This window comes from Balaenoptera ricei, chromosome 20 (genome assembly GCF_028023285.1).
Source record: "Balaenoptera ricei isolate mBalRic1 chromosome 20, mBalRic1.hap2, whole genome shotgun sequence".
NCBI classification, from domain to species: domain Eukaryota; kingdom Metazoa; phylum Chordata; class Mammalia; order Artiodactyla; family Balaenopteridae; genus Balaenoptera; species Balaenoptera ricei.
In genome coordinates, this window is record NC_082658.1 from 59,248,614 (window position 1) to 59,274,250 (window position 25,637).

The 25,637-nt window shown below is 43.5% G+C and overlaps 1 protein-coding gene across 5 annotated transcripts in view; it reads left to right on the forward strand.

Moving 5' to 3' along the window:
- MYOCD (myocardin) overlaps positions 1–25,637 on the forward strand; it is a 249,407-nt gene that overhangs the window by 147,435 nt on the left and 76,335 nt on the right. For 4 of the 5 annotated variants that reach the window (XM_059907679.1, XM_059907684.1, XM_059907681.1 and 1 more), the window contains exon 1: positions 13,071–13,570. The exons of the other annotated variant lie outside the window; for it this stretch is intronic. In XM_059907679.1, coding sequence (XP_059763662.1) covers positions 13,516–13,570 — 55 coding nt within the window. In that variant the 5' untranslated portion in view covers positions 13,071–13,515. Of the gene's footprint in view, positions 1–13,070; positions 13,571–25,637 lie in introns of those variants that run through there. 5 annotated transcript variants of the gene reach the window in all.

A 25,637-nucleotide genomic window follows, 5' to 3' on the forward strand; every position in this document is an offset into this window, starting at 1 on the left:
GAGCTGTGGTCTTCACAGGGGATGCTGCTGGGGTCAGGGGACCCGGGGAAGCAAAAGCCCTGACCTCACTCTCCCACCTCCGTGGAATCCCTGCCGGAGCTCCCCATTGGCTGGACACACCGGGAAGTCAGAGGGCAAAGGAACCTATCAACCCTGGCCATATTGGTCAACCTCCCGGGCACCGCCCCACCCCTGTGACCCCTTCCCCAGAGTGGAGGGTAGGACAGAGGAAGAAGGAGGAAGATGGGAGATGAAAAAAGAAGATAGCAGATGCTATCCGGAGTGGCCATGATGAGGTGTGTGGTTTAACCCTGAGGGCATTGGGAAGCCACTGGCGAGTTTTGAGCAAAGGAGGACTTTAAACTGATTTATGTTAAAAAGATCAATCTGGCTTCCGTGTAGAGAGTGGACTTTCCAGGGGCGAGACTGGAAGTTGGGAGAATATTTACGAGGTTATTACACCATCTAAATTTTTTAAAATGCATGTTGGGGTGGTCTAGCATGGTGGCTGAAGATAAAGAAAAATAAATGGATTCAGGAAATATGCTGGAAAAACATTTTAGAAGCAAGTTCTGCCATTGCCATGAGCTAAAGGGAGACCCTTCTCCAACGCTGATGGGAAATAAGAATGTACGTACACCCTCAAAGTTGCGAACTCTGGAACCTCGGCACCAATACCAACTAATGTGGCTTTTATAGTGCAAAGTGCATTGAGATAAATGTGTCAGCTCTATGCAGTCTTTATTTATAAGAAGGAGAGAGAAAATAAAGAATTTTCCGAGCCTGGCATGTAGAAAAAGGATGTGTCCAGTCGACCCGATAAATAACAAATTGTAAAGTCTTCTAGTTTTATTGTTGGCATTATCATAAAGAACATGCTGTGCTTATTATCTGGTTAAAGGGGTTTCACTCTTTGTGATGTTGAAGTGAGTTATAATCTTTAATAAACAAATAACGTCAGTAATTTTTAAATTCCAGAGTCATGAATGTTTGTAGGATTTTTTTTCCCTTTCTCTCTCTCTCTTTTGGATGATGCTTTTGTCAGATATCAGAAATGCTTTTGCTGTGATCCTGGATGAGGTATCATTTCCAACTAAAGAGCTAAAATCCATCAATGTCTCTAAAAATCCATCAGTGTCTCTTTAATCACAGACTATATCTGTGATGAGCAGCTTAAAGGCTGGTGCCATAATACCAATCCCAAACCATTATTCACTCCTGAGAAGTTCTGATGTCCCATAAATAAATGTAGGTAGACTACCAAATTCATATTCTTATGGAAGGTAGGCCTAGCCTGTAGCTGGTCACAGATCAAAGAAAACTGTGGAAAGGTTTTTTTGCTCATCTGCAAATAAATGACTTAGGATAGTCGAGGGATAGTCGATCTTTTCTGCAAAATGTATATATAAGCATCACAACCCCTAGAATCTTTAAAAATAAAGAACAAATATGTGAAGCACTTCAGACACATCTGAGGTCAAATCACAGCCCTACCACTAAGCAGCTGGATGATCTTGGTCAAATCGCTTCACCTCTAAGCAGGGCTGCTTAGAGCAGGGGCTTTGGGAAAATATTTTTCCCAAAGACAGGGCTCCTGTCTGTATAAACAATGTGAATAACTCAAAATCAGCATGGCAGCACCATTCTGGCAGCCTGATAACACACCAGTGAGAGGAAGTTATCAGCTCACCAGGCTGCCCTCCTGGCACCAGGGCAGGTCACAAGGATCTGAGATGACTCATTAGGCTGCAGTTCTGGAGTTCATTGGGCATCTGGTCAACCCCACCGCAGGCTAGAGGGTTAGAGAACACCCCAAAGGGGAGAAACAGAGACCAGGGAGTGGGGCCCACCCTATCCGACTTGGGCTCAGAGCACCTAGCCCAAATGACTCTGCTGGCCTCCACAGTTCTCAGAAGACCTAGAAAATTTCAAGGAAGGCAGTCCAAAGCATAGGGGGGCCCCTGAGATACGGCATCTGGGTCTGAGGATAGTACTCTCTCTGAACCCCAGTTTCCCTACCTGCAAGATGGGAATAAAAAGTGTACCTACTTCCTAAGGCCATTGTGAGTATTAAGTGAGATAATAAAACCATTCAGATCCCTAGTGTAGAGTAAGCATTTACTTCATGTCAGCTAATACTGTTGCATACATGTGTATTATACACATAATTGTGTTTATACACATAAATATGTATGTTATAGCCCAGATTCAGAAAACTTTTGGATGACAGATGTATCGATCGGTATTTAACACTTGGCTCTATTCTCTGGCAGGTGCAGTGTGTGTCCAGCTTCAAATCACCCATCAGCAAACCCAAATAGAGCAATAACAACAAAAAAACGAGGACACAAAGCCTTTAGAGTTCTGAGTTCTAGCTTCACAAATTTCCACCCAAGCAGATATTAGTTTGCAGGGTTTTTTTTTTTTTCTTTTCAAATAGGGCAAGAATAAAACTTCCAAAGTCTAAATGCCTCAAAATTGAATATTGTTTCCATTATTATGATTCACTTAAGCATGGATCATTCCACGTTTGTATTTCCAGTGGAATCTTTAGAAACAACTCAGATGCCAGCCAGTCCAAACCTGCAGCTCAGGGGTGTGACTGCAGCATCCCTGGCAATGGCTCCCCCACTTGCAGGACCACAATCAGCTATGAAGCACTGATTTCATGCAGGGACAGCCTGGCCTGATGAAACTGGAGGGTGTTTAAAGGATGTTGACTTTCTCACTGCTTTGAAATGACTCTGGCTATTTCCACCACAGAAAATAGTTATTTCCCAAATGATCAGCATTCACAGACTCTAATATGTAGCATTTGTAGAGCACTTTAAAGTATGTGAGGTGCGGGACGTCCCTGGAGGTCCAGTGGTTAAGAGTCCACGCTTCCACTGCAGGGGGCGAGGGTTTGATTCCTGGTCGGGGAACTAAGATCCTGCATGCCGGCTGGTGCAGCCAAAAAGTAAAAAAAAAAAAAAAAGTATGTGAGGTGCTTCTCTGCACCTCAGCTTTGCCCATAAATGGGTTGGTCAGTGGATATGCGTGACTGTCAGCATCACCATCACCACCGCCATCTTTGGGGGGGAGCTCTCCTTTTGGGGGAACTTCCCACGTGCCAGGCTCTGTCCTGAGTGCTTTATGTGTATCTATTTACCTATCAGGTCCTCTCTGTAAATTTTTGGATTAGACCACCATCTTACAGATGAGGACACCGAGGCACAGAGAGCAGAGAGGTTAAGTAACTTGCCCAAGGTCACACAGGTAGTAGAAGGTGGGACCAAGCAATTACATTCAGGCATCTGGCTCCAGAACCCACATATTTTGCCATGACTAGCCTTTATGCCACTGCTGCACCTGACCACAAAGGGGAAAATTACACCCCCAACGGCTCCATGTTTCAATAACCTTTCCAAACCCAGCCCTCTGCAGGCATGTACATTTTATTGGATCTTCTGGGATTCATCTTTGGTCATTTTTAATAAATTTTCTTTCAGACACACTGGAAGATACCCCCAGCTTCATGTCATGAAAGCCTTTGACACACAGTTACCATTCTTTAGCTTTAAATGCTAATGTAACAAAATCCTGGCTTTTATGGATTTTTTTTTTTTTTTTTTTGGGAAATGGGTCAGTACCAAGGTCAGTTCGTAATAAAGAGTTTTCCAGAAGAAAAACAGAAATTGGCAACGTACTGTAAGAAAATCCTGCATGAGCCAGGAAGCAATGAAGAGATGTTTAAATTTTCCCTGACACGAATACTGACCACCCAGGGGAATAAAGAAAACACCTGTTGAAGCCTGGGCACGTGTATACCCAGAGAGGGAAACCAGAGTGGGCTTCTGAGTCACCTGTCAAATTAGAGGCTGCGTGAGCTCGTGAGAAGAACAGCCACACAGAGGCCTTGAGACCCAAGACCTGGTCTTGCCTCTACCTAGAGGGACAACTTCCCATGAATCAGTGACCCTCTCTCCTGCGTCAGTTACTTCAGCTGTCAAAAAGTGTCTCAAAGAACTCCCAGAATGGCTACAAAGGAAAGTACACACTCCAGGGCTTTAAAAAGTTAAAAGTACATGTGACCTTGGGGAAAAGAAGCATGAAAATAGTGCGATTATAAGACAGGAAGATCTTAGGGCAGGGAGGGATGAAAAAGTGGAGCGCAGAGGATCTTTTCAGGGCAGTGAAACTACTCTGTATGATACTGTAATGGTGGCTCCGTGTCATTACACAGTTGTCCGAACCCAGAGAAGGTACAACAGCAAGACTGAACCCTAATGTGAACTGTGGACTCCGGGTTATAATGATGATTCAGTGTAGGGTCATCAGTTGTCACAAATGCATTCCTCGGGTGGGATGCTGATAATGGGGGAGGTTGCGTACGTGTTGGGGGGAGGGAGATACAGGAACTCTCTGTGCCTTCCTCTCAATTTTGCTACAAACCTCAAACTGCTCTAAAAAAATTAAGTCTTAATAAAAACAAATCTTATAAAAAGAGAACTACTAAGGATTGCAACCCCTGCCTGAACATTGTGTAGGTTTCAGTCTGAGAGTTTCAGGAATCCATTTCTATCAAACTGGCATATCTGTTCAAATCATATCCATAAGGAGGAATTTTGTGGCAGAAGCATTTAGTGGGTCTGAAGGTCCATTGGCTATTTGCTGAAATGAACGATTTTTTTTTTTTTCAAGTTTCCTTTTACTGAGACAAGCTGAGGGTATTCCTGGTTAACAAGCCTCCCACCATGAATTTTCTTTCCTGTTGTCATAGCTGGTTGGAACAGCACTTGGAATTTTCCCTTTTCAGACATTCTCACTTGGAATGTACTAATTATAATGGTCAGATGTCAGTTTCAGTTAACCTGTTCTAACTTTCTGTATGGTGTTTCCAAGGGGAAAGAAATAGCCTTTCTAGACCACGTCCCCTAGAACTAAAAGCTCTCCTCCCTGACTCACAGCCCTGGAAACGTGGGGTGAGATAAAGGTGAGGTTTGGAAAGTTGTTGAGTGATTGGGGTCCAGGAAGCAGCACCGCTGGCCCTGCCCCGCCCCTCCCTGCTGGGGCGGTGCTTCTCCATTCCTTGGCCATAATAGGCGTCCAGGGTTAATGAGACTAGGCATGCGTGATTTGTAAGGTCATCTGAAGCAGGTCAGGGATTTATGGGCCTCCATTCTGTTTTCTGGGGAGCGGGGGAGATGGCAGGCGACTGAAGCAAAGGGAAGAGTTAGGAAACAGAATGTGACCAGTTGCAAAAAAAAAAAAAAAAAAAAAAGATTTGGAAGAGAAAGCACACTCCCACATCAGATCACACTTTATGAATCAGAAGCGGTTTCGTCATCTCTGGAAAGTGTATAAGTTTGCATCGGGCCCTGAATGGAGTGAATCAGAACCAAACAGTCCTTACACCCCAGGCGTCATCCAACCAACCCCTGTTATAACAACTATTTGAAAACCACCATTTAAGACGCCTTGGTAGAGATAAAGCATCTAAGATGTAGCCAAAGCCCTCAAGAAATGTATAATATATTTGAAGAAGAGAAGATCAAAAACCAGAAACACTATTCTGTAGACAATAATTCAAATACAAAGTATGTCAAAGGGCAGCTTATTATGAGAGGATTAATACAGGAAATTAGCAAAATAGGACAAAAGGAAAAATAGATAATGGGCTACAGATAAATGAAAAGGACATTTCTGTCCCCCAATACCTAGAAACTAGTGGAGGGATGTTCATGTCAAAAGTAATCCATAATACTCCTTGATCAATGCAATAACAAAGTATAAGCAAGATATGAAAGCAGCAAAGCAAGGAGGGTGTGATTAATTCTGCCTGGGCCTGTCAAAGGTTTTCTGAATAAGGTGAAGTTTGAATTGGGTTTTGAGGTATAAGTAGGATGTCTCTAGACAGAGAAAGGAAGAAGGAATTCTAGGTAAAAGAAACAGGAAAGGAAGGGGGACTTCCCTGGTGGTCCAGTGGGTAAGACTCTGCGCTCCCAGTGCAGGGGGCCCGAGTTCGATCCCTGGTCTGGAAACTAGATCCCACGTGCATGCCGCAACTAAGAAGTCCGCGTGCTGCAACTAAGACCCGGTGCAGCCTAAATAAATAAATAAATATTTTAAAAAAAGAAAGAAACAGGAAAGGAAGAGAGAGAAAAGCCTCAGTGTTTTTAAAATTCTTTGTTATTGCAAGTATACAGAGGATGAAACGGGAAGAAAGGCAGGAAATGAAGTAGGAGTTAATGGGGCCAAATTACGTGGAGTTCTCCATGTCGTACTTAGGGGTGTGGACGTTATCCTTCAGCAGTAGGGAGCCAAAGAAAGATGTAGGCAGGAAGCAGACTGATCCTGCTTATGATTTAGAAGTACCATTTTGATGACAACATGGAAGATGGGTTGGAGCAGGGAAAGAGAAGGGCAACCACTCAAGAGACACTGGTAATAATCCAGGAAAAAACCAAGGGGGTCCTGAAGTAAGGAAGAGGCATTAGGAGCAAATTAAGGGGTAGGTTCAAAAGGTATTTAGGTGGAGAACGGAAAAAGCACGGTGACAGATTGGTGATGGGGCGAATGAAGGGATGGTGGGCCATCTCCCAAGCCAGAAACTCGGGGGCTACTGTCCTGTTCACTCAACAGGAACTGTAGGAGAAAGAGTAGGTTTGTAGGGAAACTTGGTGAGTGGAAGTATAAGTTAGGTGTTGCACCTGTTGTTTTGAAGAGCTTTGGGGAAACCCCAGTGGAGAAGGCATTTGGATATGTGGGAAAGGACCAACAATGCCTCATCCCTGAGAGAATCTAGAAAGACAAAAACTGACAAGTGTCTATTGGACAAGTAGGTAATTATTTGTCGTCCTAGTACCCTCACAGAATAGACAAAACAGGGCTTCCCTGGTGGCGCAGCGGTTAAGAATCCGCCTGCTACTGCAGGGGACATGGGTTCGAGCCCTGGTCTGGGAAGATCCCACATGCCGCAGAGCAACTAAGCCCGTGCGCCACAACTACTGAGCCTGCACTCTAGAGCCCATGAGCCACAACTACTGAAGCCTGCATGCCTAGAGCCCGTGCTCCGCAACAAGAGAAGCCACCGCAACGAGAAGCCCACACACTGCAATGAAGAGTAGCCCCCGCTCGCCACAACTAGAGTAAGCCCGTGTGCAGCAACGAAGACCCAATGCAGCCAAAATAAATTAAAAAAAAAAAATAGACAAAACAAAGGGGAATTGAAGAATTTGCACCATGCAAATGGTACCCATCCAATACTGAATGACAACCATGAGTCCAGCTGTGGGCCTCACACTTCCAAATTCCATACTCTCCATGGCAAGCAAGTCACAGCAGTGTGACAGGCTCTTGCATATACCCTGGACCCAGGGACACCATCATTGCATAAATTCAGTGCAAACCAGATTAAGCAATACTCGTAATGGAGCTGGGACGACTGGTATAGATTGATTCAAACACTGTTAAATGCACATTTTTTTTTAAGTTGCAGTATAGTTGATTTACAGTGTTGTGTTAATTTCTACTGGACAGCAAAGTGATTCAGTTATACATATATACACATTCCTTTTTTATATTCTTTTCCATTATGGTTCATCATAGGATAGTGAATACAGTTCTCTGTGTTATACAGTAGAACCTTGTTGTTTATCCATTCTATACATAATAACTTACATCTGCTAACCCCAACTTCCCACTCCATCCCTACCCCATATTTTAGATTCCACATATAAGTGATATCATATGGCATTTGTCCTCTTTCTGTCCTACTTCACTTAGTATGATAATCTCTAGTTCCATCCATGTTGCTGCCAATGGCATTATTTCGTTCTTTTTTATGGCTGAGTAATATTCCATGTATATATGTATCACATCTTCTTTATCCATTCATCTGTTGATGGATATTTAGGTTGCTTCAGTGTCTTGGCTATTGTGAATAGAGCTGCTGCAAACATAGGGGCAGATGCACATTCTTTATTTCGGATCTATGCTCCTCCCACCCTCTTAAAGTGAGAGCAGCAAGGAAGAAGCTGAAGAGGAGGTGATGACAGATGCATGACTTTTTTAACATAGTGACCCTGTCCTCCAGCAAATGTGGCCCACCTCAGTGGCTCTAACTCTGAATTATCAAATTGGATTCCCTTTTCCTGGGCAGGAGCTAGGATAGAGAAGTGAAAGAAGGGAAAAGTGAGAGGTATTGCTGGCAAGCAGGGGAAGAAGAAGGAGCTGTGACAGATACTTTCCACTGAAACTACTTTCTTTACATTTGTTTAACTTAAAGTCTTTGTTTAAAGCAGGCAAAAGTTCTTTTGTACTCAGGTTCATGAAAGAAAACAGGCTATATTAATAGGCTGGGTCACACGAGTTCCATCTGAGATCTCATTACATTACTAGTGTAATAATGACATTGGATTTCTGGTTTATTGGGAGTTTGTGGAGGCCCTGCCACTCTATTCTTGTCCCCTGGAGGTCCAGGATCATATCTGCTTTATCTTTATAACCCTTACAGTGCTAGAACAAGGTCTGTGCTTTATAAACATTTCTGGAATTGAGACTGATAGGCTGAAATTGACAGGAAATTGACACTGAAATTGATAGGTGGAGGCTGTATTCCTTAAGCAGGTCATTGGTAGTCCAGATTTCACCCCCTCCATCCCAGGATCTAGATGGAGCCCCTTGGAGATTAGAGCACAAATTTCATCGCAGGGGTCGCCAAGCGGGACTGCATGAATCTCCCTGAGCCCGCACACATGTTCCACTGGCCCCAGAGATGGATTTACTGTGAAGGCCATGAAGCTTAAACTTAAGGGACTTGCACTGGTGCTATGGGTGCTGGGAGGAGCTGAGAATTCTCGAGAGTTCCAGGTGGGAAGAGGAAACCAGGATGTAACTAGGAGGCATTTCTGAGTTGCCATTTCCAGTCAGTTGACTTCAGGGTCCCACGAGAAAGAACTGAATCTTCATGCTCTAGTCAGTTGTCAATCAGAGGTGATACGCTACATTACCCACCACATTTCTAATTTAGCACTCAGTTTTTGTTTAAAAAAAATTTTCCATTATGGTTTGTCCCAGGATATTAATATAGTCCCCTGTACTATGCAGTAGGACCTTGTTGTTTATCCATCCTATATACACTAGTTTGCATCTGCTAACCCCAGCCTCCCAATCCATCCCTCCCCCATCCCCTTTCCCCTTTAGTAACCATAAGTTTGTTTTCCATGTCTGTGAGTCTGTTTCTGTTTCATAGATATGTCTATTTGTGTCATGTTTTAGATTCCACGCATAAGTGATATCATATGGTATTTGTCTTTCTCTTTCTGACTCAGTTCGCTTAGTATGATCATCTCTAGTTGCCATTTGTAGCTGCATGAATGAAATGAAGAATGAAATGCTTCATTCTTTTTTATGGTTGAATAATATTCCATTGTATATATAGACCACATCTTCTTTATCCATTCATCTGTAGCTGGGAGGGGTGGGTGATGTGACAGATGACACTGCCATGATTAGATTCTGTTCTATGGTCAAAGTAAAGAGGTTTTGCAGGTATAATTAAGGTTCCTAATTAGTATGACTTTGAGTTAATCAAAAGGGAGTTTATCCTGGATGTGTCTGGCCTAATCAGGTGAGGCCTTTAAAAGAATCTTCCCTGAGAGTGAGATTCTCCTGCTGGCCTTGAAGAAGCAAGCCACGATGAGTTCTAGAGCTGCAAGGAACTGGATTCTACCAACAACCAGTGAGTTTAGAAAAGGACGCTGAGCCTCTGATGAGACCACAGCCCCAGCCAACACCTGGATTACAGCCTGTGAGGTCCTGAGCAGTGGGCCAGCAGAGCCAGGCCCTGAATCCTGACCCGTGGAAACTGGAGACAAGAAACGTGTGAGGGCTTCCCTGGTGGCGCAGTGGTTAAGAATCCGCCTGCCAATGCAGGGGACACGGGTTTGAGCCCCGGTCCAGGAAGATCTCACATGCCACGGAGCAACTAAGCCCGTGCGCCACAACTACTGAGCCTGCGCTCTAGAGCCCACGAGCCACAACTACTGAAGGCTGCGTGCCTAGAGCCCGTGCTCCACAACAAGAGAAGCCACAGCAATGAGAAGCCCGCGCACCACAACAAAGAGTAGCCCCTGCTCGCCGCAACTAGAGAAAGCCCGCGCGCAGCAACGAAGACCCAACGCAGCCATAAATAAATAAGTAAATTGGAAAAAAAAGAAACGTGTGGGCTGTTGCAAGCTGCTAGATCCGTGGTAAGTTCTTACACAGCCTTAGGTACCTGAGGGCAAAGGAAAGGAAAGCCACAACCAGGGAAAAGGATTTGGGATTACCTGGTATCATCAAGAATGGATGCAGAAGGGGGGAGGGTAAAGAGAAGGACGTAAAACACGCAGGAAGAATTGTTCCGGGTAATTATTATTCTTCCAGATGTACTGTTTTGTTTCAGTGCCCCAACACTTCTGGGAAGTGAGCATTTCTCACTCCATTTTACACGAAGATGCTCAGCGTCTCAGAAGACTTCAGTCACTTACTCGAGGTCACAGGGGTAGCTTAGATTCAAATGGAGAGCTTCCCAGCAGCTCAAGTCCCTCCCTTACATCACATCGCATCCCGGGCTCACTCTAGACCTCAGGGGGATAGCGAGGCCCCCGAGAAGTGCTGCCAGTGTGATCAAATTGCAGGACAGAGCCTGGGGGCCTGCCGTTGCTGCGTTCGCCCCGCTGCTCCCAAAGCACAGCAGCTTGGGACATCTGTTTCCCTCGGGAACATCCTCTTTAAATTCCACCAAAAACATTTTTTTTCATAAAAAAATGCTTGCATAGAGGGGGGAAGGATGAGCTTCTATACGAGCATATTTATATCCATAGATATTCCACGCCATAGGGGGTATAAATCCCAGAGGGCTGATGTCAGCAGCTCCACACTCCGATGGGAAACTTGAGGAAGGCTACGGTTACCAGCATTTCCCAAACTTACTCAAAAAAGAACCCCCCCACACACACACACACGCACACGCACACGCGCACACACACACGCTCTCAGGCCTGCAGAGGGAAAACAGTCCACTCCTGTCCAACTCATCTGGGTCAGGCAGACCCTTATCCCGACTTTCACTGCAAGAAGAATTCTCCGCCAAGTTGCCATGTATCGCTCCACAGCCCTCAGGATAATAATCTGTTTGGCTTTTTTTTTTTAATGTGGCTCAGAATAGTTTTTTCTCTGCTCAGATAATTTAGCAATATTCCTTCTCCCACCGGTCTCCTCCCTGTCAAGTACCTCCCTGCCACAGGTATCCGAAAGCTGGCCAGAGTTCTTCCAGGCTCCTGGGCGTCTCTATTCCCAAACCTCCCTCCACTTGACCTCTTTTCATTGAAGATCAGGAGCCTGGGGTTCAACTGAGGACAAGAACAGGCTGGTAGGAAGAGGGGTCACTCTGTGTCACAGATATCATAATGCCCCTACCCGCTATGTTCACATCTTAAACCCCAGGAATCTGTATGTTACATCACATGGCAAAGAAGGGTTAAAGATGCAGGTGGAATGAAGGTCGATAATCAGCTGACCTTAACAACAGGGTTTATCCAGGTGGGCCCAGTATAATGACAAGGTCCTTAAAATGAGGAGGGAGGCAGAGACGAAAGGGCAGGGCCATATCACGTGAGAAGAACTTGACCCATCATGCTGGCTTTGAACGTGAAGGAAGAAGCCAGAGACAAAAATCATGGGCGCCCTCTAGAAGCTGGAAAGGGCAAGGAAACTATTCTCCCCTAAATCTTCCACAAGGGAAAGCAGTCCTGATAATACTGTGATGTCAGCCTAGTGAGACCCACTTAGGACTTCTGACCTCCAGAACTGCAAGATAATAAATTCTTGTCGCTTTAAACCACTCAAGTTGTGATAATTTATTCCAGCGGGACTAGGAAAGAGATGCCTTGTGTATGAGTATGTTTCGTAGTGACTGAGATACTCATGCACATCTCATGCCCTGTAAACAGGCCTCTGGGGACAGGACTCTGTCCCCAAGAGGAACAAGGATGGGATTGCTCCGCCTTTCTGACGTATCAGGAATTAAATGGTCTAGTCCGGAAGACCTCATTTATACCAACGACTGGTCAGTTCCAAAGGGTGAACTCAAGGATCCGAGAATTTGGGCAAGGCCCAAACTCAGAGCATTAGAAGCTGTCCCAGGAGCTGTGGTCATATGAGGTCTTCATCTGTCACCCACGGATCTTTGAAGGCTTTAGCGCTCTCAGACATAAGCAGGCGTGCATGTAGTAGATGATACTTCGACGCCCACGTGCATAGAAGGTTGCAAATAAATTCAACCCAGCACTCTGTGTGTATATAGTTCGGTGTTATTTAATGTGCTGCCAACGATTAAGCAAGCTTCTCTGAGAGCAGGTCTTTGTTTTATTTACAGACGAGCCTATCACACCTGGCACGTTCTGGATGCGCAATCACTTGGTGTTGGATTCGGGACTCGCTCGTGGGAAAAGTCTTTTAGCCTTTACAAGCTGAGCCCAAACCCGGCTCGGACATCCCTCTGCTCCAGAGACCCTCCCTCCCTGAGTCCCACTCTACTGAGCGCCCCCAAAGGGCTTCCAACTCGTGTATCTCCCCCAGGAGGGAGAGCACTGTGTCCTGGCTGCACCTGCAGGCAGCCTGAGTCAGGTTTGTCCAAAAAGAGCATATCCCAGAAAAACGAAAGGCGTTCCGTTTTCTCCGTGGACGTGTATCCAGGTTTGATACGGGAACTGCGACATGTACGCTCCGTCTCTGCCTGCGCAAACGGAGAATGTGCGCACCCTGGTGCGTTGGAAGCCTCGGTTATTTGCCAGGGGTCCAGCCAGCCTGCCTGCCAAGCGCGGTGCGCCCCGGGTGCGCGGGCGCGCAAGTCCCCTCCCGGGGTGGGCCACGCCCCTCCCCCCCGGGGTCCCCACCCTCCCACCTGGCCCGCCCACCTGCGCGCCAGACGCAGCGCGGCGCCCCTCCCCTCCCCGCGGCTCCCGGCTCCAGGCTCCGCCCCCCGCGCGCGCCCTCCGCATCCCAGCTGCCCGCCCCCGCGCCGCCGGCAGCCAAGAGTTCAGACCGGCTCCCGGGACTCCTCCGGCTGCTCCGAGTCCCGGGCCCCGCTCGCCACTCCTGATTGGCTGAGCTCCTGTCAGTAGTAAAAAAGGATCAGATAGCAAACTGGGGACCTTCATAAAGGCGTGGTGGGGATGCTCGAGGAGCGCGGGCAGCCTATGACATCAGCCGCGCACGCCTGGGATGCCGCGGCGCCCCGCCAGACCCCGAGGAGGCGCAGGGTCCCGCCAGCTGAGAGTGGAGTAGCCCCGCGCGGCGAGGCCGCCACTTTTCTGGGGACACTGGTTTCGGTCACTGGCTGCCACTGTACTCCTACCCGGGGGAGCTCGCGGAGAGTTGGATGAATTCTGGGTTGTTAACTGCGGTCAACTGGGCTCCCGGGAGCCCGTTCCTGGTGGAAGTCAGGGGCCATCTGGCCAAGGGACCAGCGGCTCGCTGAGACTCAACATGACACTCCTGGGGTCTGAGCACTCTTTGCTGATTAGGAGCAAGTTCAGATCAGGTAGGGCTAAGGCACTTGGCATTCCTTCTTCAACTTTTCCTCTTCTGCACGTCTCAACTCCACACTGCTTTCCAATAAATGTTTCAAAGCCAGCGCCTTGGCTACTTCAACTCTGTTCCCCAAAAGCACATTTGGCAAGTGAAGAATTTTATGTGCCTTGGGGGGCCTTTAATGTCTTCTGTTGTAAATGCTTTGAGTCATAGAGTGTGGTTTTTGTTTGTGAAAAGGCCAGTCCTTTTACTTTTGTCTCTATATTTGCGAGTAGAAATTCTGGAGGGGTCCATCCAACAGGAATAACCTTGAAAATGAGCAAATAGGGGATTTCAAGTTGGAGAGCTGCACAGTATCAGTCAGAATTGCTGAGACCATGAACCTGATGCTGTTGTATTAGATACAGGAGTCACTTCAAATGGAGCTAATCCAAACAAATGTATTTCCCAAAAAAAGTCACTTGGGGGAAGTAAAAATAGCAAATTTGGAGCACACCAAGTATTTAAAATGACATCACTGTAGGAAAAAAAGAAGTCCAGTGCCACAAATATTTTTTCCCAAACCATCTGATGTTTATAAATGGAGACTTTTCCCCCAAATGTCTGTGTTAGTGGCGATAGAGGAACTTCTCAGAGGACGCTGAGTGAAGGTGAGTGGAGAGGAGACGGGCCTTTAACTGCCTCACACATAGGGTGGCAACTCGCCCCTGGAAGGTGTTGATGTGTGTGGGTCTCCACACTGAGACGGGGAGACTTCTTTGGTTCTTTCTCAATAGCTCTGTGTAGAATATCGGTTTTATAAAAGTGGTAACAAACTGCTCAATAAATGGTACAACGTCCGCTTAGAAGATGGGTCACTTTATATAAACTGTGATGTGAACATTTCCCATAACAGGTGTTAGAAGGATGCTGGCATAGTTTGCTAAGTTTTCCATAGCCCTTCTAAGTGGGACCACGCAGCATTTCACTTGGACGGATGTTACCAAAAAATGAGAAGAGTGGATGCTGGAAAGTAGGGTCCTCTGGGACTTGCTTAGACGCTCCTGGCTTTTAGATGTCTGTGGGGTCCACTGGAGATTTTCTATGGCTCTGTACCGTCAAAGCGAGATGAAAACTTGAGAACGGAGGCAGCTGCAAGACTCAGTGCCCCGAAGATCCGGGGCAGGTCTGCCAGGCACTCGGTTCTGCAGTGGATTAATCCATCCTTTCCTTTCCGTGGTGAGGTGAGGTGGTTGGTCTGTTAATCCACGAGAGACATGGCCACCACTTTGCAATTTGGTCAAAACCGCAGGGCAACACTGCCACCTTTCTGAAGGAGAGAGGATGTGGATTTGTTTTGCAAGAAGCTACGCTCATTTCAAAGGCACCCTTGCCAGTTTCCTGCAGGGGCAGGGGAGGAGCTGGTCTGTCTCTGGATGGACTTGGTGATGTACTTGATAGTAGAATTGTGAAACTTATCGAACGAATGCTTCCTTCAGCCGCAGTGCAGAGGCCAGGAAGACAGTGCTCCTAATTCCTGCTTTGGCGGGTCGGCGGAGTCCTGGTGTCTCCCAGGTGGACCCTGCAGACCTAGACCCTGGAGCTTCCGAGAATCCCGATGGCAGCCTCACTTTCGTTTTTTTTTTTAAACTGGGACAGGCTTCTGTGTCACAGGAAGGATTGCTTTGGGAAGACACGCTATCGAAGCAGACATAGGCAGGCTTAATCCTCTACCTTTGATAAACAGGGAAACGGGGTCTGGAAATGGACAAAGTGATTTGGTCCTCTGAATGCAAGGGGTTGATAATCTCCTGAAAGATAGAGAAGAAGACAAGTTGAATGTAAAACTAAGTAAATGTAATGTTGAGGACGGGGATTATTCTTGCTGGAGATAGTTACAGCCCTAGCTGTGGGAGCACATAAGTCTGGCTGGCAGCATGCGAACAAGAGGGCCTCTTCCTAAGAGTCCTCCATTTATTTTATGGCTAACAATGAATAAAGAAGGCTTCTTCTCTGTTTTGATTTCTCTCTCTCTCTTTCTCTCTCGTTTTCTTTTTTTTCGTCTTCTTTTCTTTCACAAACTACTCAAAAGGTGAACTCATAAAACTCTATCTCAGGGCTAATGTTTGCTTTGATAGTAGGCTCTGGTGTATTTCATTTTAAAAGTTTCAAAAAAAAAAATAAAGAAAACGAAATTGATCATACCAAGGGGCCTGTGTGTAGGGCTGGTTTGTTTGTAAGGGAGCAGGTAACTGTTTTGACTCTGAAACTGACATGTATGGTAACAGCTTCCAACTGACTTTCTATAAGCTGTATTCCAGTGACCTTGTTATTAACTGCAAAGCCGTGCTACTGGAGCAATAAACATGAAAGTTTACATGGATGAACGTGTTTAGTGATATAAACTCATCTTACTGGAGAGGCTGCAGGGTTTCACGATTGAATGTGCAGATCTGGTGCCAAACTCTGGGTTTTTAGCAGGTACTTCTCCTTATCGGCTGTATAACCTCGAACCTTAGCTAAATTACATAACTTTATCTGCCTCAATTTGCTTCGTTTGAATGATGAGAATGATTATAGGATTGTTGTGATGATTAAATGTGATACTACAAGTAGAGCATTTAGAAAAATGCCTGGCACTTAGTAAGCCCTCAAAAAATATTGTTCTATTATTTAAATTCTTAGGCAGGGTAGTCCTGGGTTTGTCACTTCTTCTGAGTCTTGGTTACTTCATCTGTAAATGTCAAGGTTGGACTAGGTGATTTCTCAGACCCTTTAGAAACATTTTATGGTTCTCTGAAAATGCAAAGATTGGGAATAAGCAAAATTGTGATTGGGCTGTGTGCCAGTTGGGCATAAATCAGAGGCAGTTTATTTAAATGCAGTCATTAGTGTTGCTTTTAAACTAACCACATTTTTATTGTTTTTCATCTTTTCACTCTTGTCAGTATCTGTAATCAGTATCACTGTCAGTAATTTTCCTCAATACCATAATCCTTGCGTCAATAAGACACAAGTACCCATACGTGTGTATACACACACACACACACACCCACCCACCATGTACAAAGGATCAAAAGGAGAGAGAGGGGTTCATTAGTGGGTTTCCCTTCTAAGAACTATTGTGTTTCTTTTGCTTCTTTCTCTTTTTTCTCTTCTTCCCAAACAGCTCATACAAAGGCAGACTCTGGTTCCTGCCATGACCTTACCTCCATCCCCCGAAAATTTAGGGTTGTCAGATTTCGCAAATAAAAATACAGGATGCCTAATTAAATTTGAATTTCAGATAAACAATGATTAATTTTTTAGCCTATATTGGGAGCATACTTTCACCTGAACTAGGCACTCTGCATTTTCTGTGGCAACTAGGCTATAAAACTATATGTATTTACCTAATTTAATTGACCTTTTCAGATCTCATTTTTGTCATCTACAAAACAGAGGATTTGACTGGTTCATCTCTGCAATTGCCTCCAGCCCTGAGATTTGATATTTTCCTCAAATGAATGGCCCTGAGTACTTCTGTAAACTTCTGAAGACTATAAACTTCATAAAAGTGTTACTATGACATTTTTTAGCTGTCGTATCCTCAGGGAACCGGACATAGAGTAGATGCTCAATAAATTTTTCTCACGTGGATAAATGAATAATTCACACCTGCCATCTTTAGAATTAACCCATTATTATTCTAAGACAATCATTTCAATTGCTTCATATGTTCAGCCTTCTTTTCTAAATTTCCTTGACAACTTTTGGGTGTGACATTTACTGGAGCACAAATATCTATTCCCGAATTCCATTTTGCTATTGAAATGACCAGTAGAATATTGGTATATATTCTAATGTTAAAACAAAGATGAATTTTGAAATAAAATTATTTCAGTGATATAAAAATTTACTACTTGTTTACTTAATGTGCTGTCAGAATATCTCTCATTTGCCCATGGTTACAACATTTTCCTGTAACCACAAAGGCAGAGCCTACTATATGCCAGGTACTATGACAGATACCGGGAATTCAAAAATTAGTGAGATTTTACCCCTGCACTCAGAGCTAACTATAAGCTAATAAACATAAAGTATACAGGATAATCCCTCTATTTTAAAAGGTCAGTTGATTAGCAGCCTTAATTCCCCTGTGCCATGCGTTTTAGTCAGCATGGGCTACTATAACAAAATACCATAGACTGGGTAGCAAAACAACAGAAATTTATCTTCTCACAGTTCTGGGGGCTGGAAGTCCAAGTTCAGGGTGCCATCATGGAAAGGTTCTGGTGAGAGCTCTCTTCCTGGCTTGCAGACGGCCACCTTCTCGCTGTGTCCTCACATGACACAGAGAAAGAGAGACAGACAGCGAGCTCTCTGATCTCTTCTCACAAGGATACTAATCTCATCATGAAGGCCCCACCATCAAGACCTCATTTAAACCTAATCATTTCCAAAGGCCCGCGTCTCCAGATACTATCACATATGGGAGTTAGAGCTTCAACATGTGAATCTGGTGTGTGGAGGACACAATTCAGTCCATAGGACCATGTAAGGTAACATATTCATTGGTTTCAGGGATTAGGATGTAGACATCTTTGAGGAGGGGACATTATTCTGCCTGTGACAGCAGCTTCCAATAAGGCATTCCTAACTATAACCCCTCCACATGCCTCTCTCCTACAGACTTTGTTCTGTAGCACTTTTCCTTTAATATAGATTATTCAGCCATAATACCTGTGTCTTCCCCAGGGAGGCCCACAGAAGACTAACTCCACAGTATGTTAAAGTTGTTCAGCAGGAAATTTAAAAAAGAGGGAAGCAAAGTATAGTGAAAAATTAAGTTGGATTTTTAATTGCAGGATTTCTGAAGCCTTTACTATTTCTCATGTCTATTATGAGCTTCTGAAAGGCAGGGATTCCGAGACATGCTTCACCTTTATTCACACAGCATCTCAGAGGGCCAGTTTAGCTGGACAAACACATTGTGGAGAATTCTTCATGGACAGAAGAACTCACGGTTTCCGACAGTGATTTCTCGAATGGGGTTCATCTCTGTATCTAGGAAGCTGGCAGGCCCTCCGCACCCAGCCAGGTGAGCACACTGATGCTTTTCCTTCCTGGCTGCTTCCTCCCGTGCTGGGTCCCCCTCTCACTGCTCAAACCTCTGTTATGTATTGGCACCAATGCCCCACCCCAGGAATATCCATCAGAGGATTATAACCCATGTTCCCAAGGAGCTCACAGGCAGCCTGAAAGGTGCTGAAAAAATGCTATACGAGAGTTACGTATTTATTCATTCATTCAACAAACATGCAGGAATATTTCTTCCATGTTTCCCTTGTAATGGAGACTGTGTTAGGAGCTGGGGGATCGATTGGGAAGCAGAAAAGACCCATCCCACGTCCTCACGTGGAATGTTAGAGCTGACCCTCTAATACCCTGTGCGTGGTTCCTGCAAGCCTTCTAGAAGTCCACATGAGAACACAGTTAGCGGGATCTTAAAAGATGAGTGTGGTTTAAGTCCTAAATGGGAATTTTAAACCTTTTTTTTTAAAGCTAGTGGAACATTCAGGGGCCAGCGCATCTACTGAGACCATTGCATTCACCTCGTATACCAGGTGGCCTTCCCCAGCATCTTAATTACTGCAGCAAGAGCCCCAAACTCTCCCCCTGCACCTAACCTGCCTTATTGTTATCCATAGCTCCTATTACTATGGAGAACACTAAACATTTTACTTGATCATTTGGTTATTTGTCCATGAGGGCAGGAATTTTTGTCTGTTTGTTCGTTTTCACTGCTTTATTCTCCGGCACCTCGCACAGTGATTGGCATAGATAAGGCACCATTAACAATGCCTTGAATAGATACATTTTATTTTCCCCCCAAAGACTATTCAGAAACAAAAGTAACCAGTCTATGTTTTTATATATATTTTAGGCATATTGAGGGAGTGGTGCTTAAGACTAGAACAAAAAAAGAGTGAGTGAATATAAATACAAAATTCAGAAAAGTAGTTACCTCTGCAGTAGGAGAGGCAAGGGGAAGAGCTAGGCGTGGAGCCTGAGTAGGAGAAAGGTTATTGGTGGTGGTCTTAGGTTGAGCAGTGGTCACATGTACATTGATTATTCAGCAAATGAATTAAATAATGTTCATTCATGGGCCGATGATGACAGTGTGACTTGGACCAGGGGTGATGATGAATCCAATTATGTGTATCTGGGGTCTTTGAAAAAATTGAAAACATAAGTTTTTTAAGACCATAAAGAGTGGCATTCATCTTTTATCTGCTACAGTATATGACAGACACAGTAGGAGTTTGTCGAATAGGACTGAACAAAATTGAATGGATTCTGATCTAATTGGGTTGAACTGGAGAATAACAAGTGCCTGGCAGAAGCAGAAGTGCTCAACCCAGCACTTTGAGGATTTTACATACCTCAAAAAAGCCAGACCCGAATAGGAGATGTTAGAACACGAAGTGGTCTCTCATCTCCTTTATTTCCATCTTACTAGCACGAACTCACTGGTCCTCTAGCAGATGGTGACGAGCTATCTTGAATCTCTGCCCAGATCAGGAAAGTGAAGCTGGCAGGTGTATTTCCCAGGTATCAGTCTTTCCAGTCTCATGCCCGCTCTCCTGTGGGCAGAACTGTGGGGGGAACCCATCACGCCCACTCTCTGACTCCATGATCTTGGGAAAGTCAGCGCAGCTCACTGGGCATCTGTTTCCATACTGGTAAAATGATCCCTGCCATTTGTGAGGGAAAGAGTTTTGTAGAATTATCAAGGCTTTCTTCTGCAGAAGGACGTCTCCATTCTCCACATGGCAAGGGATTACTTGACCTGGTGGCATGTGAATTGCACAAGAGAGAAGCATGAACTAGTGGTTTTGATAGACATAAATAGGATTTAAAAAAAGAAAACAAAACCACCCATTAGCCAAATAATAGTTTTTTGCAGCCTTATGATTTTAGTATTTAGTTTGTTCAACTTTATTAAGCAGACAGTGTTTGTTTAAGTCAGTAATTTGCACTAATTTCTATTCTGATATCATCCCGAACAGCTGATAAGTCAAGCTTTATCTAACTACATTTGCATTATCATTCTTAGAGGAAAATACAAGGGTCTCCAAATTTTTTATAATGTGTCATTTATTCCCAGAAATTCAGAATAAATAAGGCTGATTCCTGACTTTCATTTTTTACAGAGCACAGCAAAGTGCCCTCAGAATTTCATTCTTTTCTCCTGTTGGTTGAAGGAAGATGAATTCTCCTACTTCTCTGTAGATACCACTAGAGTAGTTCTCTCACATTTCAATCACACCAGTTGACGTTTGCTGTATTCAGCCACCTTAGATCATTAGAGAAAGCAGTAGAATTCTAGCAGTAGAAACAGTGGATTAAGCCACTGTAATATTGTAAAATATATTTACTGGGTTCCCCCGTATAGGACCTTAACCATCACTTGGTATGTGCAGCAATGATCAGTGAATACACAGCCTCTCAAATTCTTAGCATGTCTTGCCTAACATCGCAATTTGAACTGCCACTCAAACAAGTTATCCATCCTTCAATCTGCATCTCTTTCCCCTTGGACTCTTAAGTAGTGCAAAGTCATCAGTTCTTTCTCATAAAATATAGTCCAATAGCCCCCAGGAATATCCCTATTTCACAGATAATGACTGGAAAATACCCCATAAGCTGTTTTGACTTTCCTACTTCTGGGAAACACTCTCCTTTCAGGAAGTCATTCAACTTTGTTGTCGTCATGACTGGTTGGGCTGGTTTCTTGGTCTGAGGGAAAGTTCCACGTGGAACTTTTTGATACTCAAGCTCCAGACAGGGCAGTGAGGCTTCAAAACAGGCTAACTCCAAGAAAATGCTATTCAACATTCATTGAACAATCATTTCCTCAATACTTCAAATGTCTTTGCTATTTTGTGTTCCCTTCCTGCCCTTGTGCAGATGCGTAAAGAACTTTACAAAGCTATGGTCAGAGCGTATGCCTAAGTTAAACTCAGCCCTTTTATCAGTCAGCATGAGATCATAAGCAGTTGTTCAAGCTGCTGCATAGTAGCATAATTCTTGTTTTAAGGACCGTGTCCTATTCCACCAAGTGAGTACATAATAATTCCACTTGTATTGGAATATTAAGCCAGTTATAATTTTTATGTTATAAATAACACTACTATGAAAATCTTCATGAACTTTTTCTTCCTCTGGATTGTTTTATAGGATACTCATCCTTTAGAGGAAATATCCAAGTGTGGGAATCATGGATAGGAATCTTTATGAACCACTATGGTAGCTTGTATTTCTGGAGCACTTAACAATGCACCAAGCTTAACCGTAGTCCTTTTTCCACATGGCAGTGAATATTTGACCCTGTGATAGAACTAACTCAGAGTCATCTTGGATACTTATCCAATGCGGACTGGTGTTCAGTGAGCTTTTCACACCTTTCCAGTCAAGAATGAAAAGGAAAAGGAGCCACAAGTACCTGATACCTTTGGAAACCTTTGGCTACCTCTGTGTGATCTGCTACTTGGGGACCAAATGTGACCGTTTTACCAAATATGATTGATGCTTCATCAAAGGAGAAGAGAAGAGGACCAGGAGTTACTGAGAACCTGTTATCTATGACATTTTCAGTATCTCATTTAATCCTTACAAAAAATGCTATGAGACAGGTATGCTTATTCCATTTTATAGATGAGGAAACTGAGGCTCAAGATGTTAAACAACTTAGTCGGAGTAACATAACTGGTAAACGGCAGAGACTAGGTCTGATCCCATCTGTGCCATGATGACCATCTCTATCACAAGCTAAACCTCGCTTCTCCCACCCTCCCTCTCCACCGCCCATCCCATACACACACAGCTGGCCCAGTGGTTTTAATTCTACATTCCAGTGGAGTCCTGGGCTACAACTTCAGGTTTATACCCAATTGCCATTGTTGTCCGTGATTTTCTAAATAGCGATTTACTAAGCTACTTGTTTCTAATACTAATTAACCTGTAAATTATACATGGCATCTCTCCCAAATCCCAGGACTTTTAATGAAACTTGAGTATTTTAATCTCAGTTTATCTGATTAAAAAATTTCAAGAGATTTTTGAAAACCAACAGCAACAAGAACAGACTTGCCCTAAGACATTAAACATGTAAGAAATATCAGATAACAGAGAGTCAAGTGTTGGTTGCCAGGAGCTGGGAGGTGGGGGAAATATGGAGAGGTTGGTAAAAGGGCACAAACTTTCAGTTATACAATAAATAAGTGACATGACATAAAATATTAGAAGACAGTTTTAAATTTAGCACTCTCCCCAAACACACACAGAAATGCCAGTAAATTCTAAATATCATGCTCATTTCTTGATCAAAAGGCAGTGAAAAAAAAGATAATGTTTTTGTATTTTTAAACTTTTTATACAGTTTTTAAAAGTTACTTTCCATTTGCAGTTACTACAAAATATTGGCTATATTCCCCATGTTGTGCAATATATCCTTGAGCCTATTTTATACCCAGTAGTTTGTACCTCCACTCCTCCACCCGTTTATTGCCCCTCCCCCCTCCCACTGGTAACCACAAGTTTGTTCTGTGAGTCTGCTTCTTTTTTGTTACATTCACTAGTTTGTTGTATTTTTTAGATAACACGTATCAGTGGTATCATACAGTATTTGTCTTTTTCTGACCGACATACTTCATTTAGCATAATTCCCTCCAAGTCCATCTATGTTGCTACAAATGGCAAAATTTCATTCTTTTTTATGGCTGAGTAATATTCCATTGTATAAATAAACCACATCTTCTTTATCTATTCATCTTCATCCATCTGTTGATGGACACTCAGTTGCTTCTTTGATAGCTGATAAAAATACTTTGATAGCTGAAATATTTTAAGCTCAGCAAGTTAGGGATCAAAACACACCACAAATATACCAAAAGCATTCAAGCATAGAACAAAGCCTAGAAGGATCCATTCTCAGTGATTATCTTTGGGTGGTGAGAAAATGAGTATTTTTAATTTTTCTTCTATTCTTTCTTATATTCCTATATTCCTTATTTTGATGATCTATTCAGTGTCTCCTGTATCTTCTATAGTAAGCAGGAATAACTTTGGTAATACATGAATTAGCAGTGGACATTGCTTGCGTATTCAGTTTTAAGCCATGCAGTCATAGGAGATGAAAGATTCCTGAACTGAGGAGCAGCTGAAACAGGTTGGCTGAACACCTAGGAGGTTTAAGTTGTTATAAATTCCCACCAATCCGAAAGCACATTCACATTCAGACTACAACCAAGAAAACTTGGTCCACAGCTGAGACTGAACATTGGCAACCCCTCCGATTAATTTATGTTGGAAAATTCTAATGTGTATATTGTGATACAAGCCCTTCAGTCTCGCTGACCTGGGGTCAAATTCTGGCTCCACCTTTCCTGGTCGTATGAACTTGAGCATATCCTTCAAGCTCTCCACTTTTCCGTCTGTGAAGGTGGGAACACAATTGCCTGCCCTGTGGAAATTTTGTGAGGCTTCAGTGAAATGATAAAAAAGGTATTTGACCTAGTGCAGGGATGTACTTGTGTACTCCATTAATGGTAATGGTTTTATTCACAGATCAATATTCGTGATTATATCGTTATTTATATCAATATGCTATAGGAGGTTAATCTGCAATATTTAAAATTACTTCAATATTATTATAAAATATCATATTGTTTCTAAATTTACAACCACCTTGTGGTTACCTCGTGAGATTTGCTGCTAGTTCTTCTCGTTTCTTTTTACCCCAGGTGGTGGTTGAGAATGTTGCAGATACTCATTATCATTATAGAATTTACACTGTATTCTATAAAGTGATTTATATACGTACTATCACTTACTCCTTCACTTTCAAAGAAAATTTTGAGAAAGGCATTATTATCATTTGCATTCTCCAGACAGGGGTAGGTGTTGTCCGGCTCAGGTCTTTATGTGTTTCCGACGAGAGCCCCAGGCCTTGTCTGGGACCTTGCAAGGTTACCAGTTGGCTGTAAGGATTAGCGTGGCTCATGGCTGTTCTTCGGGCTCCACTGAGAGCCCAACTCCTCCACCCTTATAATCGGAAATATCGTTCTTTCTAAAACTGAAACCAAGGCAAAGAGCTCTCTCCAGAGGGAACAGTGTTTGAGGATCAGACAGCAGTCTGCTAAATTATAATACCTTTTATTTTTATGGTGCATTAAACTCTCAAGTTGATATGCTTATATTTTCATAACAACTCTGTGAGATTACAAAACTGGTCGTGCAGATGAGGAGATTGAGGGTCTGGGACATTAAGAAATCTGCCCAAGCTTACTCATTAGAGTTAGAACCAGAGTTCTGGGCTCCCAGATTCAGGTTCTCCATGTGATCCTCTGAGGAACATGCAGCCTGGGAAGACATTGATGGTGCAAGGATGGGCCGATGCCTGGCTTTTTCAAGGCCAGTGGCTCTCAGCAAAATAAATGGTCCCTCTGCTTTGGGCGTTCTTTGCACGTAGTAGCCATCTGCACTGGCTTCAAGGTTCAAAGGGCTAGATTAGAGGGAGAGGTGAAATTCAGCAAGTTCGACACAGTATTAGCTGGGAGAGGAGAACAGAATAGGCATAGAAATGGCAAAGCAGCCTTTGGCTTTAGTAGAGTACCAGTCTCTGCAGAAGGTTCTGGTCTTAGCACATAGACTAGAACCCAGCACCATGGAATGTCCCAGGGACGGAAAATGTTCTTAAATGTTACGTTTGGTTGTTTCAAAACCTTGTAAAAACAGTAGAGCCAAGATTATTTTCTAACGCTTAAAAAAAATTTTAATATACCTACATTTACTATTTTCTCAAACTTTAAAGGTACAGTATATGTGTACATATATATATATATATACTCACACTATTATATATTATATATATTTATATATATCAATCACTGTTATATATATCATGATTATATAATGGTGTGAGCATATAATATATATATATGTCTATTGTATATTATGTATATACTATATACTTCATATGACGAGTCAAAGATCTATATTCTTTGTAGTGTTACACATGCTACAGAAAAATTGAAGGAAAAACTCGAAATGCT